The sequence below is a fragment of the Nansenia antarctica genome, assembly GCF_963989245.1.
Source record: "Nansenia antarctica genome assembly, chromosome: 5".
Lineage (NCBI taxonomy): Eukaryota > Metazoa > Chordata > Actinopteri > Argentiniformes > Microstomatidae > Nansenia > Nansenia antarctica.
This window is the reverse complement of record NC_137690.1, coordinates 16210589-16226222: the sequence shown is the minus strand read 5'-3', so window position 1 is coordinate 16226222 and position 15634 is coordinate 16210589. Positions and strand designations below refer to the sequence as shown.

Below are 15634 nucleotides of genomic sequence, written 5' to 3'. Positions count from 1 at the left end.
TCTTGTGGAATTAATGCCGCAAAGAATTAGCACTGTTTTGAGAGCAAAGGAAGGCGCTACCCAGTATTAGTATAGTGTTCCTAATAAAGTGTTCGGTGAGTGTATTTTAGAGTTGAGAACCCTCTGGTAGAACAGAGACAGATCCATTCCCTGGTCTTATTGAAAAGCAAAGACAAAGCACTGAGAAGAGACTCGTTTGTTGATATATCTTGAACAAAGTTATTGCAGCCAAACATTGAAAAACAGCTCCTTTGAATCCTTTGAAACCCATTGTCTTTGATCAATGTGATCAATGTCAATGTGAAAATGTGACATGATGTCTTAATTCAAAGACATAGTATCCATTATAAGTCATTAGTGCACTGTAGGAGATATAGTATGTTATGGTGAGTGAGTTGTGGCTAGAGATGAATTCCAACACATGGCCCTTATGTAAGATGTGTCTCTCAAAGCTGGATTAGAGCGGAAGCTCTTAATTTGTCAACAACATAAAAATAACCCTTAATCAGCACAGTCCCAAAGCCGTACAGAGAACATCTCTCTACAGTATTTCTGAGTGAGTTTGTGTATGTGTATGTGTACATGTGCCCGAAACCCGAACTGATCCATGCAGCAACTCCCATCTAAAGTCACATTCATATTATTGTTTTTACAGGGATAGATGATGGCCTGCCAACAAAGACTCCTACTCACTGTGACAACCTGCCTGTTGCTCCTAGCAACCCTCTGCCCTAGCACCGAGGCTCGGCGTGGGGGAGGCTTCGGTCGTGGAGGCGGAATGTTTGGGCGTGGTGGAAGTTCTAGAAGTTCTGGAAGTTCTAGAGGGGGCTGGGGTGGTGGAGGGGGCCAGGCCTACCGACCCCTCCCTGCCCAAAGCGGAGGTTCCAGTTCGGGGAAGATCGCAGGGGCAGCTGCAGCTGGAGCACTTGGGGGTGCAGTGCTTGGGTCTGGGCTGACCTCCATGGGTCGTGGAGGTGGGTATGGCATGGGAGGTGGGTATGGCGGCTATGGAGGTGGGTATGGTGGAGGGCTTGGAGGGTATGGCGGTGGTTATGGTTATGGCCGGGGTGGTGGGTATGGCCGTAGGCCCGGGTATGAGGGAGCAGAGGGCTCTGGGGATATGGAGTACTACACTGATGCGTCCAGCGGGCCCATCTACAACAGCATCATCGTCATCATTGGGTCGCTCATGTCACTCATGATGGGCTACTGGATGGTGTAGAGATGCAGGGAGGAAGGATGGAGTCAAGATTGGAGGGCTCGAGACCCAGACAAAGACTCAATTTCTTGAGACCTAAAACCAGACCAATACCACAGTTGAAGACACAGACATGGCAAGATTCAGTGTTTCAAGACTAGGACTAGACCAAGACTAGTTAAAGAAATGACCTGGACATAGACTTTGCAGACCCAAATGGAGAACAAATTTGATACAACCTGGAGTGGTCTCAAGACCACAGCATGACAGGATTGAGACTCCATCCCAGAAGAGAAATGAATCTCAAATGTTTATCTCCATTTAAATTGTGAGGTTATGAGATGTCACTTCTACCCAGGATATCTCCCCGATAAAGCTTGTAAAGATGACCCACATTACCATGGATGTTTTTTATCCACAGTTTAGTCTTAGCCTCAGTGGTGCATAACTGACATAATGTCAATGCTGTAACTCAGGTTAATTCATCCCTGGTAGAATGTCGGCAGCGTTGGTCTTACCTATTTTTCTAATAATATACATTGCACAGTTCCATAAGATATATTTTTCTCCCATTATTTTTCTTATTGTTTTGAATAAACAAGGATGTGTGTTTGTTATGGAGTATTAATCACGGCTAGTATAAAACAAATAACTGACATGTTTTGTTTTGGTACCTTTCATTGGAGTTGTTTTATAATTATGCAGATATGTTTCCCTGTAGGAAATATAATTTCAATAAAGACTTGGGAAAACTGAATTCCAGTGTATTTTGTATTCATGTTTTGCTGGAATTAGAATATGGGGAAAGATAATAAGATTTGTGAATTTCTGAAAGGGATCCATATAAGCACCCGAGCCTACACAGGAGATGTATTCATGGACAGAGGCTAGAGGACTTACAGTTGAGCTCTGTTTATGACTGCACTATAATACTGGTTATTCCCCTGCTCAGACATTAGAATTTCACTGTCAATCAATCTGTATTCACAAGGTGGTCGATTTAATAATTATTTTCAACTTAAAAATCACAAAAACCATCGCATCCATTAGGTCCAAACATCTCTGGTAAGCAAAAAGCTCCCTGGAGAACTGCCCCTTCCGTAAAACCCCCAAAAAGAGAATGTTGTAAACCAGAGTGCAGATGGAGAAAAGAAGAGAGAAGTCCACTATGATATCTTTCAAGAGAATTTTCTAAGCGATAAAATAATAAAGGAAATAAGAAGCGGCAGACAATCATTTTTCTCTAAAAGCATAAACAATAATATCAAATATAAGCGCAAGCGGCTATGGGCCGTGTTCCTACAGATATGCCCCCATAACCATAAATGGGGTTAGATTGACAGACACGGGGTAGACCTACAGACAGGTTGTAGATTGACAGATAGGGGGTAGACCTACAGACAGGGGGGTAGACCACTCACCTAATATGAGCCAAGTTGAACACATGATATACTAAGCTATGATATTATGAAGTACCCTAGGACCACGGTCCTGTAAGGTACCAGTCACCTAATTATGGCCTGATATACATAGGCTACTATGCTATGATGATAATATACACTAAGCGTAAATACGAAAATGCATTGTGGATTAACCTTCCCCAAGTTAATGACCATGTTGTATAGTTTATGTCAAGCATTTCACTACTTATAATGTGCTTACACTATATTCTGCAAGCCTAGCATAGTATGCCACTCCCATCTGACTGAATCAGGTAAAGCGGTCATGAGAAGATGAGTTTTAAAGTGCTATATTAGCATTAGCCTTAGCTTTTAGCCAAAATTGTCACATTTCAAAGGCCTGTTTTTTATTGTTAATCAGACATGGGAGGTATATGTTTTCAGTATATTTAAACAGTATGTTAAGTGATATGAACCAGAGTAAAGTTGTCTGTGTAGGCTATTTGTGAACGATAATGTTAAGCTGAATGGAATCAATATACAGCATAGAGGCAATGACAAGGTTAGTGAATGAGTGAAACAACATCAAATAGAGTCACTAGAAAGGGATCAGTTAGTAAGGAAAATGTAGTGATGAACATGGGCAGGAAATAAAGCAGCAAGAGAAAAAACAACAATGACCATTCGAGAAAGTAAATGTTATCAACAAATCAAGAGCAAAGAAAAGTAGTATAAATTATAAAGTAAACACACAGCCTAAAGACGGCACCACAGGCAGTCCTAACCTGGGGCCTCATTTATAGAAAGTACTGTAGTGTGATTGCCTAGGGAAGCTCACCCTAATTAGTAATTGGCTGCACAGCTGTAGCCTTGCCTGTGAACTCTGTCAGGACATTTAAGTCAGAGCCGTTAGACACGCAAGGAGTACGGGTGCGCTGTGGTCTGGGTGTCTCACACCCACGTTACAGGACTCACACTCATCCTGGGGGGTGGCGTGTTCATGAACCAGTTAGGGTCACCGGCACAGAAGAGCCAGTCAGACAGGGGGGTTTATGGGTTTTTCATGTCAGTCAGGGACGTGGGCTGATCAGGAGTGTGGCCCAGCTGCTCCCGTGTGACGGGAGTGTTTGGCCAGCCGCCGCACTCTCACTGAGTTCCTGCGCCACCGAGGGTCTTCCCCGGCCTAGAGTCTAGACAAAGACTCACCAGCTACAGCGAGTCACTTCGGACGGTCGCAGTCAACTGCTCCGACCCCAGGGGGGGGGGGGGTCTTGGAAGTTACGTGCCATTTTAATCTGTTTATACATGTTTGTTGTCTTTGTCTAGGCCTATGAATTGTCAATAATATAAATAAGTGTTATAATAGTGTTTTAATTACAGCGGGTTGTCGGCTATGATCGACAAGGGGGGGTAGACTAGGGTTTGGGCACAAGCCACGTGATTAGCCTATAGTAATCTGTGTGTGATCACTGGGTCCTGTGTTGACCATCTTATGCGTCCGTGAATCATTGTGTGGCGTGCCATGGCTCTATGAAAGCGTCTGCTATAACGTGTGGCTTTAAGTGTGTGCTCTAATGTGTGGCTTTAAACCATCCACCTGTGCCATTGATGTCCTGCCAACAAGCTTTTAAAAAAACATATTTGGCTGCGTGGCAAGAAAACTAATACAAATAATCAACACTTCCCTTTCATCATGAATTTTCCCTGAAACGCTGAAAACTGCAGTTATCAAGCCTTTACTAAAAAAGAACGGCCTAGACCCATTTGTACTAAACAACTACAGACCCATATGAAACCTAAAAAGTTAGTTAAGCTACTGTGTACAGGAATAATAATTGAAATAGTTGCCCATGAGCAACTTAGCAATTATTTGATCCTAAATGATCTCTTCGATGACTTTAATCAGGCTTTCACCCCCTACATAGCACTGAAATGGCCCTTATTAAGGTCCTTAATGACATTCGTGTAAACACCGACTCAGTTTTTTCATCTCAGTTTTGGTACTACTAGACCTTAGCGCTGCCTTTGACACTGTAGACCACGACATTCTAATAGACTAAAAACCTGGGTAGGACTTTAAAAACCTGGATAGGGCACTTCCCTAAACTGGTTTACATCCTACCTACAGGACAGAAGCTCTCCATTGACAACTTTGTGTCTGACCACCTGAATTAAAATGACGTGGGGTTCCCCAAGGATCAATCCTTGGCCTCCTTCTATTCAATCTTAACATGCCTCCATTGGGTCACATAATAAAAAAGAGAAATTGCCTACCACAACTATGCGGATGACACTCAAATCTACATAGTCCTCTCACCGAACGACTATAGTGATTGCCTGATGCATGCTGATTGCATTGAACAAATAAACGCCTGGATGACACAAAACTTCCTCCAACTAAACAAGGACAAAACAGAGAATTATATTCGGTGCACCTGACAAAAGATCAAAAGTCTGTGCAAAACGTGATTCATCAAACAAAAACCAAAAAAGGTCAGAAATCGTCATCTTTAATTCTTTAATTCTAGACTCAGAATTAAACTTCAACAGCCACATAAACCTGATAACTAAATCAGCCTACTATCACCTGAAAAACATAACAAGAATGAGCGGTTTCATGTCCAAACAAGACCTTGAAAAAGTAATCCATGCATTTGTTTCGAGTAGACTTGATTATTGTAATGGTCTACTGTACTAACAGGCCTATCTAAAGGGGCTGTTCGTAAATTGCAGCTCATCCGAAATGCCACTGTTAGGGACCGGTCCTAACAGAGATCTCTACACTGGCTACCAGTCTCTTTGAATTCAAAGTACCGGTACTCCTAATAGCATCCAAATTACAAAATGGTCTTGGACCAAAATACATACCTATAAATACCTAAGGTCAGCTGAGACTAATCAGCTAATCATTCCAAGAGTGAAAACAAAACACGGTGCAGCAGCTTTTAGTCACTCTGCCACATGCTCCTGGAACAAACTCCCTGAAGAAATGTTTGGGCCGAAACCCCCAAAATACTTAAATCTAAGCTAAAAACCTTCATGTTCTGCAACAGTTATGATTAATTAATTAATTATTAATTTAATTTTAAATTGTTTATTATATATTATTATTATTATTATTATATTATATATAATAATTATGATTAAACACTAACACTTCCATCCATGTCTTTGTATTAATTATCTATTATCTTATTCATTATCTTCTTAAAAGTTTAATGCTGTATGTAAAGCACTTTGAATTGCCCCTGTTGTATGAAATGTAATTATCTGATTGTTTTCACCTGTTTACCTGAAACAGTATCACTTTATGGTCAGCACAGCAGTTGAAAAGTCCCATTACTGGACTGCTAGCACTCCCAGCACTCAAGACATTGAGACTATCCCATTGTAGTTTGCCAGTCAAAGAGTTGTATCTGTTGGGGAAGGAGTACTGTTGGCAGCTGGAGGTCTTATCAGGATGCAGTACATGTATGTTATCACCAGATGGAGATATGAGGGCATAGACGAGAGTTCAGTGTGTTTGTAGAGTTGTCATTTCAGCCACAAGTTCGAAAGTGCTCATGAGTTAAAAACTGGTCCCAGAAATAGACAGAAAGATAGTCAAGAAATGACCTGATTGGACAGAGAGTGGGACGCCCCCCCACTCCCACTCCCATGAGCAAAAGGTTGTTTTATTTTGTATATATATAATTATAGGTTACCGTTGTCAGGGATCAGTTTCATTACAGAGATGAAGAGGATCATCATGTATGTCATGTTTGTGCCTGGACATTTCCATATTGTAAAAATAATTGCATGATGGTAACCTTTCAAACTTGAAACCTGTTTTCTTGCTCTCAAAATAAGATTCCACTTTTCAAACCTCTCCCTTCTTTTCTATTCTTCTCTCTGCTCCCTCCCTCCGTTCTCTTCCTTTCACTTTTAATAGTCATGCTTCATGTCAGGATCAAGTAAGCTGGCTACCTAGCAACACTGTGCTTCATGCCCACTTGGGTTGCCATGGTGATAGCCCCTGACTGTCACACTTAAGTCCATTACTGAATAGGAGACGCTGCCACGTTGTTCTGTTTCTATAGATTCACATGGATCAGTTGAGGAGGGGTTACATAGCCTCCTATGGCAAGGATAATAAAATCAAGGGGGGGAAAGCCACCAATTTCCTGATAAGATACAATGAGATAGTACTGTATATCCTGAATGAGGTTTCTTAGGATGAGATCACATACAAAAACAAGGGAATAAGGCTTTACTGTGTAACTTGCGTCCATGTCACTTTAAGATCTACAAAGACAATGTTAGCTTAATGTAATGCATCTGACTTATATATCTAAGCCTTCATCATGTGACGCAAGTCAGTGTTGTGTTCTTTGGCAGTGAGCAGTGGCAGCTGCTCAAACAGCAGGCGTGTGTGTGTGTGTGTGTGTGTGTGTGTGTGTGTGTGTGTGTGTGTGTGTGTGTGACAGCTCAAAAGGAAAGACAAGTATTTCATAAATCACTGAGCCTCTCTCTCAATTTGGCACATGCCATGTAATTGCAGGGTCCATAGTTCAATTCTGGCCATTGATCTATTGACCAACCCTATGTCTTCCCTCCTCTCACTCACCCATCCGTCCAGTCAATCTCTATTGCCCCCCCTCCCAAATTTCGTTGTTTGGTACCTGTACTATATCAATGACAATAAAGACCATTCATTCATTCATTCATTCATTCATATTGTCTCTATCCCAATAAAGCAGAAATGCCCTAAAAACATATTTTAAAAATGTGTGCATCTAGAGAGTGTATACCAAGTATGGATATGCGTGCAATCATGTTATCATGGACCAGAATCTCAAAGGAATGTTTCCAACATCTTGTGGAATCAATGCCACAAAGAATTTAGGCTGTTTTGAGAGCAAAGGGAGGCCCAACTCAGTATCTACAGTATAGAGTTCATAATAAAGTGTTCGGTGAGTGTATATTCCTGATTCTTTAGGTCAGAAAACCAATAACTCCTAATTAATATGGAAAATAAATAGACGGTTGTCTATGGATACCATGGTAGTTGTGTGAATAGCTTTTGTGGGGTTTTGGTAACAGAATGACCTGGAGACTGGGCAAGCCAAATCAAAATATACTGTAAGTGTTAATATTAGTTGACCGGGGTCTATACTTTACTAACATTAATGAGGTTTGATGTTTTTCTAAAGACATTTAAAGACAATACTTTTTATGGTAGATGTTTTCATAGACACATTTCCATATGTTTGTCCAGAAGTTAAAGCCTACTTATCCCTATTCTAATTATAGAAGATGGTTGAGGACATTTATTTCTGACTTAATTTCCCAAATATATAGACTCTTTGCTTTCATTTGACATCCAATTTGATATGCTCTGATTAATTCCAGATGTTGGTCCTCATGGGTCCTTTTAGTCCGAACTGCCCAGAAACAATTTTGATAGCAACTCACCACCTTTTAAAACCCAGTTCTGTGCCATTAAAATGTGCAATCAAAGTGTTAACTTTTGAACCATTCCACGTCTGGGCTTGTTCTGACCCATAATGTATTATTATAATCCAATTAACCGAAAGTTGTGGTTAATTATTAGGCCCTATCTGAGTTTAGGATGTGAAAGACAGCTACAATTATTTCTGAAATGTTCTAGTTATGTTATTCAGAATATAGGCAACAAACAATCACAATATCTCAGGTTAAGAACTTTATTAGACAAAGACAAGCAGAGGTAAAGTGCAGGTAGGCATTGAGAATATTATGTGCCACCACATACGGATCTCATGACAGATTTCATATCAAGGGGGAAATCATGGACAAAGATGGGTAACTTGGTGAACAAGACATATGCACTGAAGTACATTCAAGGCTCGAGACAGGTGTAGATGTAGAAAAACACATTAAATTCCCATTTCATATCTAAGAAGATTATATCCATGATGTGGTTTTTTTAAACTTTCAAGATGTTAAAAGAATTGTCCCTCAGTGGGTGCAACAATTTAGACTTCAATCCAGGCATTATTGATCTGATGTGCTAGAACATACTTTGTCAACACATTACTGAGAGCATCTTTCTGAATCAGGGCCATAGATCTACAGCTTGTTCAATGCCTTGGTGCCTGTCAATGAGTTGACCCGAGTCTGTACAATATATCTCTCGCTCTGATCTGAATCATTTAGCTCCAGAAACACTACAGTCCCTGGTTCAAAGCCCGGGGGGAGGGGGAGGGGGGGCTTCAGAATACGGATAAGAGCACTTACAGAAATATCTACAGTCACCACCCTAGAGAGGGAGGAGAGAGGCATAACATGAGATGAGCTGGGGGAAGGACAGAGAGAGGAGGGAGGAAACGAGAACATAAAAGAAAGTCTACAGTACAGAGCAAAGAGAGAAATCAGAAGTGTTGACTGTTGTTGAGCCCATGCAGTGTACTTCAAATTTAACAACAATGACACACAAGGAAGAAATTAACAAGCACGTCCACTGATAATCATAAAACAAACATTCCACACAGGGATGAGTTGTTTGGATTGGAGCACGTTAGATGGCCATGTTCACAGTGTTGATGGGATGCACTTGGTTGCAGGTGTGTTGGAGTATAATGTGACTCAAAACAGGACTGTCAAATAAACAGATTCTCTTTTGCATTCATGGATTTTCTTTTGCCTAGCAGTAACAATAACCATATGCATGTTTGTCAATATGCAGCTGTTAGAAGTTAGTTAGTATAAATATGCTTATACTGTATATAGTACACACCATCATATATAGATAATATATTTAGTTATAGCCTCTATGTATGAACAGAACAGGCTAATATTAGAATGGGCTTATTATTGTTTTCCAAGCTACAGCCAGATAGCATTGTTAAATTGAAAAAAAAAAATAATTTAATCTATAACATCAGATAATTCATCAGTTCATTGTCATTCTTGTTGACTGCCCTAGATGATCTGTCTCTCCAGCTGATGTTACAATTCAGTAAGATTTAAATTCACATGTGACCTCAGCCAATATTTACAGTACAGTCTAGTGTATTTACACACATCACCATGGTGAAGGCCATGCCACCCTGTCACTAATGCTACCAGCTGCTCTTCCCTTCAATAAAACGTCACTAATTGGACTTGGATTAATAAATTCATTGGTAATTAGAACTACATTCCACAACTCCATATCCTTAACACACTCACTGAAAATAAACTAACCTGAGATATCATTCACTCATTATCAGTCATCCAGAAGTGGTGTATTACAAAGCAAATAAAATACCTTCTGAGTTTCATTTAATTTCAGAGACAGACTCAGAAAGAAAGACTATGCACTTGCTACTCTCGACAACCCATAATCAAATTTAGAGTACCTGAAAATAAAGCGCCATATCTTAATATTTATCAAAGTTAGCTGACTAACTTGGTAAAACACCCATTCTGTGAAATATCACCCTCAGGCCAGTGTTGCCATAACACACATTACTGGGATGGCTGATGGAGAGCTTCATGAAACCACCATCATAATAGCAGCGCCATGTCCTCTCTTAATGTGATTTAACTGGCAAAATGCTTAAATGGGACTCCGCATGGTTACCGTAATCAGAGCCATCAGAGTGCATTTACTGGAATCTCTGTATCTGCTGGGGCTGGGTGGGCAGGGCTGGGAATTGTGTTAGGTTGGATCTCATATCTGGTCAGTCTCTGCCAAACCCAGAGTTCACAATTATGTCATTTCTGTAATACACTGTATGATACAATAGCCGTGCACATGCAAATCCATTACCTTCATCTGTGTTGGGTTTTAAAACAAGTCAGCATTTCAGTAACACAGCATGATGTGAAATATAATCATGTTGATATCATGTTTATATTTAAATTGTATAATGCCAGTGCAGGGAAAACAACAGCACAAAAACAAAACAGAAATCCACACAATGAGGAGAGTCCTGAGGCTTCAGTCAGAGGAGGCAGAGAGCAGAGACACTCCCACCCTCCCTCTCTCCCATGCACACTTGACGCTACACGCTACACACAGGGTGTGGCAGCAATCACCCTGCCCTTTCTCATTCACCCCCTCTTTCTGTCTTTAACTCTCTCTTTCACGCTCTTTCACGCTCTTTCAATCTCTGACCCTATCTCTTCCTCTCCCTGTATGTCCTAGTACAGTAGTAACATGTTGCTGTTCAGTAGCATTAGTACCGTACTAATGACCACAGTTAGCAGTCCCTGGTAGCCCACCACCCCCAGTCCCTGCACTCCTCCTACGGGTCTTCCCGCATTCCTGTTCTTGTTCTCATGTTTCTCTGTTTTCGTCTGTTTCTCCATGAATTGCTCGGAGTAGACCATGTAGAGCTCTACACACCTCCTGACCTTCAGCTGCTCGATCAGTGCAGGATAGCCGATCTCCACAATGCTCACCGTATCTCCATCATCGTTGCCATCATTGGCCTGGTCGGCGACTGGGGTCAGGGGGTTGGCGGCAGGGGGGTTTTGGGGGTTAGGGATCAAAGGTTGAGGAGTCAGTTGAGCTGGCTTCTCCGTGGCAGCTGTATCGTTAGCGGTACTCTCCCCAGGGTTGAGACTACCCTCTGTGGTTGCACTGCTGCTGTTGCTGGGACCACTGTCAGAGCCTGGGGTACTGGTGTTGGTAGATCCTATAGGGTCTGGGGTACTGGTGTTGGTAGATCCTACAGTGTCTGGGGTACTGGTGTTTGTAGATCCAACCGGGGCTGGATCATTGCTCTTCTCCTCATCCTGAGCGCTCGGCTTCACTGGAACGTAACTCCCTGGAAGGTTACTCCCCCCTACTCTCTCAGCAGACAGTAGGTCTGTCCTCTTCACGCAGGTTTCCATGTACGTATCATAGGCAATTGGAGGTGTAGTGAACTTGTAGTCTCTGCTGTAGTCATTAGTATCAGTGGACTTGGTGCCGTATTTTTTGTACATGTAGTTGTTGTAGTAGTATTCCTCCTGGGGGTTGTGGAAGCCGAAGTTGGGGCGGGGGAACCTCCCTAGCCCGTAACCCAGAGCCATCCCAGCCACTACCCCAACCCCGGCCGCCATAGCTGCCTTACGCCCAAAACCCATGGACTGCGACGAAGGGTGCATACCCATCTGTTGTACTGACCGGGAGAATGGGGAGCCCCCTGCACCTCCATAACCCCCATGTCCATAGCTGCCACCGTATCTGGGGCTCAGGATCTGGTTGTTGGGGTTGTGGTTCATGTATCCACCTCCATAACCACCCCCATAGCCTCCAGGGTAGGCTGCCCCACCACCACCATAGCCCCTGCCTGGGTAACTTCCTCCCGCTGGGTATCCTCCCGCTGGGTATCCTCCCGCTGGATAACCTCCCTGATTTGGATAACCTCCCTGATTTGGGTAGCCTGCCCTTCCTGGCTGCTGGGGGTATCCTCCTTGCGGATACCCTCCTGCTGGGTATTGATTGGGATAGCCACCCTGATTAGGGTACCCTGCTCTGCCAGGTTGCTGAGGGTAACCTCCTTGCGGGTACCCTCCTGCTGGGTTTCCCCCTGGGTTGGGGTACCCCCCTTGATTGGGAGAGCCACCCTGATTAGGGTACCCTGCTCTGCCAGGTTGTTGGGGGTAACCTCCTTGCGGGTACCCTCCTGCTGGGTTTCCCCCTTGCGGGTACCCTCCTGCTGGGTTTCCCCCTTGGTTGGGGTACCCTCCTGCTGGGTATCCCCCTTGATTGGGGTTCCCTCCTTGTGGATTCTGTGGGCTCTGGGGCTGTCGGGGGTAGTTTCCAGGCTGGGAGTTGGTATTAGGCTGACTAGCGGCCGGTTTGCGGCCGGTGTTGGTGCTGCCTCGGCTGGGGGTCTTTGGCTTGATGCTGAAGCTTCCCCTCTTAGCCAGTGTGAGATGGGCATGGATCAGCAGGAGAGCTAGGCACAGCACAGCTAATGGAGAAGTGTGCTTCATTATGACTGCACTGCAGAAAGAGAAAAAAACAGAAAGAGAAAAGGGAGGAGAGGGGCAGAGAGGTTGGAAGGGAGGCGCTGAGGAGGAGAGAGAGAGAGGGAGTGAGTGAGTTTCCATTATCAAATGTCTGCAGTGTGATCAGTTTTCATAATGTTTACAGTCAGTTCTAGACTCCTATGGTTTACACATAATGCTTACTCCCAAAATGTGAAATAAAAAGTACATTCATTCATATGTAGCCTATTTGTTCACAGGTATATTCTAAATCAGTTATTTGATAGTCAGAAAAAGACTTGATAACCATAAACGAATCTATTCTAGACAATAAAATATAAAGTGCAAGCTAGAGAATAAATTAAATAGGCCTATTGCTGTAGCTACTCTCTCTGTGGTCATAAAGGTTAGGGTTTTGGCAAATCCTCTAGTATTTACAATCTCTGGTCCTAGTAAACAAGCCACAGGGTGGAAAATACCCACAATGCTATCGTCCTCTCGGGTGTTAATAATTTAAAGTGAGCCACTTGAGCTCTGTTAATGATAGGAGTATAGTGAGCTGAAGAGTACGGTAGTCAACGTGCCTTGGACAGTGGAACCACAGAGGAGACCTACATGTTAACCAATGTCATAATAGGAATAGGGCTATATATACAAATGTAATATAATACATTATGTAAAAACGTATGTGCCGATGAAAATGTAATCCTAATGGCCTTAACTGAGCCCACACAAAGTGACACAAGGTACAGTTCAGAAGGACTTCTGAACTGCAATGATTATATTTGTGTTGTCCTCGTATTGTATTTTATTATTTTTTATATATACTGATATGGACATACGTGTCTGAAATAAAGTTCAATTGGATATATAAATAGTATATATAATATAGTATAATTTAGAAACCCAAATTCCCTCCCTTGTAGGCTTTCTTAAACCAAACCAATTTGTTGAGAGGTGTAGCCTACAGACCAATCATTCTCCAGACCAAATAGTAACGGTCAATATATACGGTACATAGATGTATTTACTAATCTGTTTCATACGTAGTAATGTTATCAAACTGCTCCAAAGTACATCCTGGCCCATCTGTCAACATAAATAATAAGTTCTTCATTATGTTATGTTTAGGCCTGGCTACGTAAGGCTAAGCAAGTGAATACAAACTGGTGTCAGGAGAATGATTTAGAATCTTCCTCATATTTCTGCGCCTGAGCTGGTTTCCAGGGGGTAAAATAATAATAACATCATCGCTTGAGCAACTTCAAAATGGCAGTCAGACAGACCACCTTACACAGATCCATGTTATCTACCGCATCTACCCTTGCGGTCAACACAGTCCACACAACAAAACGATTTTGTGCTTGATCTCAATATCTGGTTGGCGCCTGTGATATGCGCACTATTTCACAGAAATTATGTAATGATGTAATAAACTGTAATAGGTTACAGACTTATAATGATGGGGTTTTTTTCTGAAAAAGCAGCACTGCACGTCAAATGAGTATCTAAGGTGGATTCATTATAAGTCTGTAACCTATTACAGTTTAGTTTCTGGAAATCACTCGAGAAATGGTCATCTATCCACAATCTATTTCAGACAACATTGCCACCTGCTCCGTTACTCAAATTAGACAAGCGCTCTCAAACAAAAATGGATCGTGACCAGACGCCCTAAAATTAACAAAGAGCTAAATTCTTTCAAGTGTGATAGTCTTAAATCTTAGGCCCTTACCGTTATTATTGTGCCAATGCGACGTTCGTGACGCTTATTGTCCGGTCGCCGCCGCCCTGTCTTGAACACCGTGGTAGCGCGTCGCGTCGCGCATTTAAAGACCGGGAGGATATCGCGGGGCGGAGTTTCCATTGCCACAATTCCTAGCAGTGACCATGCGCTCAAATTAAATTTGCTGGAAACTGAATCTGATGTCAATCTCCCCAAATCCTTTAGCCAGTAGGGAGAGTCGGCCAGTATGGAAAGTAGAAACTTGGCAACATGATCATGATATAATCACATATAACCAAACCATCTTGATAGGCATATTGCTGCTCATTCTGAATGTGACTTATAACCCCTCAATTTCTTTTCGGCTGTAGCTGGCAACTGTTACTTGATTGGAGGTCTCAAGAAGATGCCAAGTACCCCATAATACAAATTAGTTTGCTAACCATTGCTTCTGGATAAATTGGGTAAAGCACTGAAATAGATCGATCTTCACAGTCACACTACATCATGTCAAGTAGATTGCTGAGACCTCGGTTGGTCCTAGTCAGATATGCAGTCAATGTCGCCCTCTGCTGGGCTTGGTCAGAAACGCACTGAGATGCAATTGTAACACTGTGACTTTCTTTTGTGTCAGTGTTATTCCTAACCCGATATCAACTGAATTTCCCAGTCAAATTGGCAGATATTGTAATAGAATCTGATTTAACTGAGCTTTCGATATGCACAATAGACTTCACACCTCCTTTTTACACATATTCAATATATAGATGTTGAAGCATCATGTAGGTTTCTTAACAAGAACAGAGACAACAGACACAAGTTTAAAGGGTTTTGTCAATTTAATGCTATAAATCCAGAACTGTATCTCCTAAATACTAATTTGACACAGTAAAATGATGTACCATTGTAATGCAGGTTTAGATAGTGTACATGTCGGAGAGCAACACTGTATGGGGGTGGTTGAGAGAATACAGGTGAAGGACTCATTTGATCTGCATTGCAAGCATGAATAGATTAAAAGTTAATCATACCAGGGAGTCTGTCATACAGGAAGTAACAAACCCTGAGCATACATGACAGCAATTTCAGATCATACTTAGCGCTAGTTTAGCTGATGACAGTAAGAAGCTACACAAATATTAAATTAGATATCTTGAGGAAAAATGGGGGAATTTGACACAAACATGGTTTTGCTTTTGTGAAGTCTTCCACCAAACCATACGGCCCATTATAACAGAGTGCAGACAGGTCATTAAGAAAGTAGAAACCCCAGTCTTCCTGTAATAGCCTTATATGATACATGATACAGTCCAACAGTCTCTTCTCACACATTCTTATTCCCCTCGATGTAGATCGATGCACTAATGGCCTACTCACATCAGA

The 15634-nt window shown here is 42.2% G+C and overlaps 2 protein-coding genes across 3 annotated transcripts; one reads left to right on the top strand and one right to left on the bottom strand.

The window, feature by feature from the left end:
• Positions 1 to 664: 664 nt before the first annotated feature.
• On the top strand, positions 665 to 1222 carry LOC308157793 (uncharacterized protein; the record flags this gene model as incomplete). Its single annotated transcript, XM_080531395.1, has 1 exon — positions 665 to 1222. One exon carries the CDS (start codon positions 665 to 667, stop codon positions 1220 to 1222), a length of 558 nt encoding a protein of 185 aa, XP_080387521.1.
• Positions 1223 to 8289: 7067 nt separating this feature from the next.
• On the bottom strand, positions 8290 to 14333 carry LOC308157122 (uncharacterized protein). 2 transcript variants are annotated; one of them, XM_080530607.1, is made up of 2 exons: positions 14261 to 14333; positions 8290 to 12608 (listed from the first exon to the last, which is right to left on the bottom strand). In XM_080530607.1, exon 2 carries the CDS (start codon positions 12529 to 12531, stop codon positions 10747 to 10749), a length of 1785 nt encoding a protein of 594 aa, XP_080386733.1. In that variant the 5' UTR covers positions 12532 to 12608; positions 14261 to 14333; the 3' UTR covers positions 8290 to 10746. The 2 variants fall into 2 exon arrangements, with proteins under 2 accessions (XP_080386733.1, XP_080386734.1); XM_080530608.1 differs by having other exon boundaries at positions 8290 to 12541; positions 14261 to 14324.
• Between the last annotated feature and the right edge of the window lie 1301 nt (positions 14334 to 15634).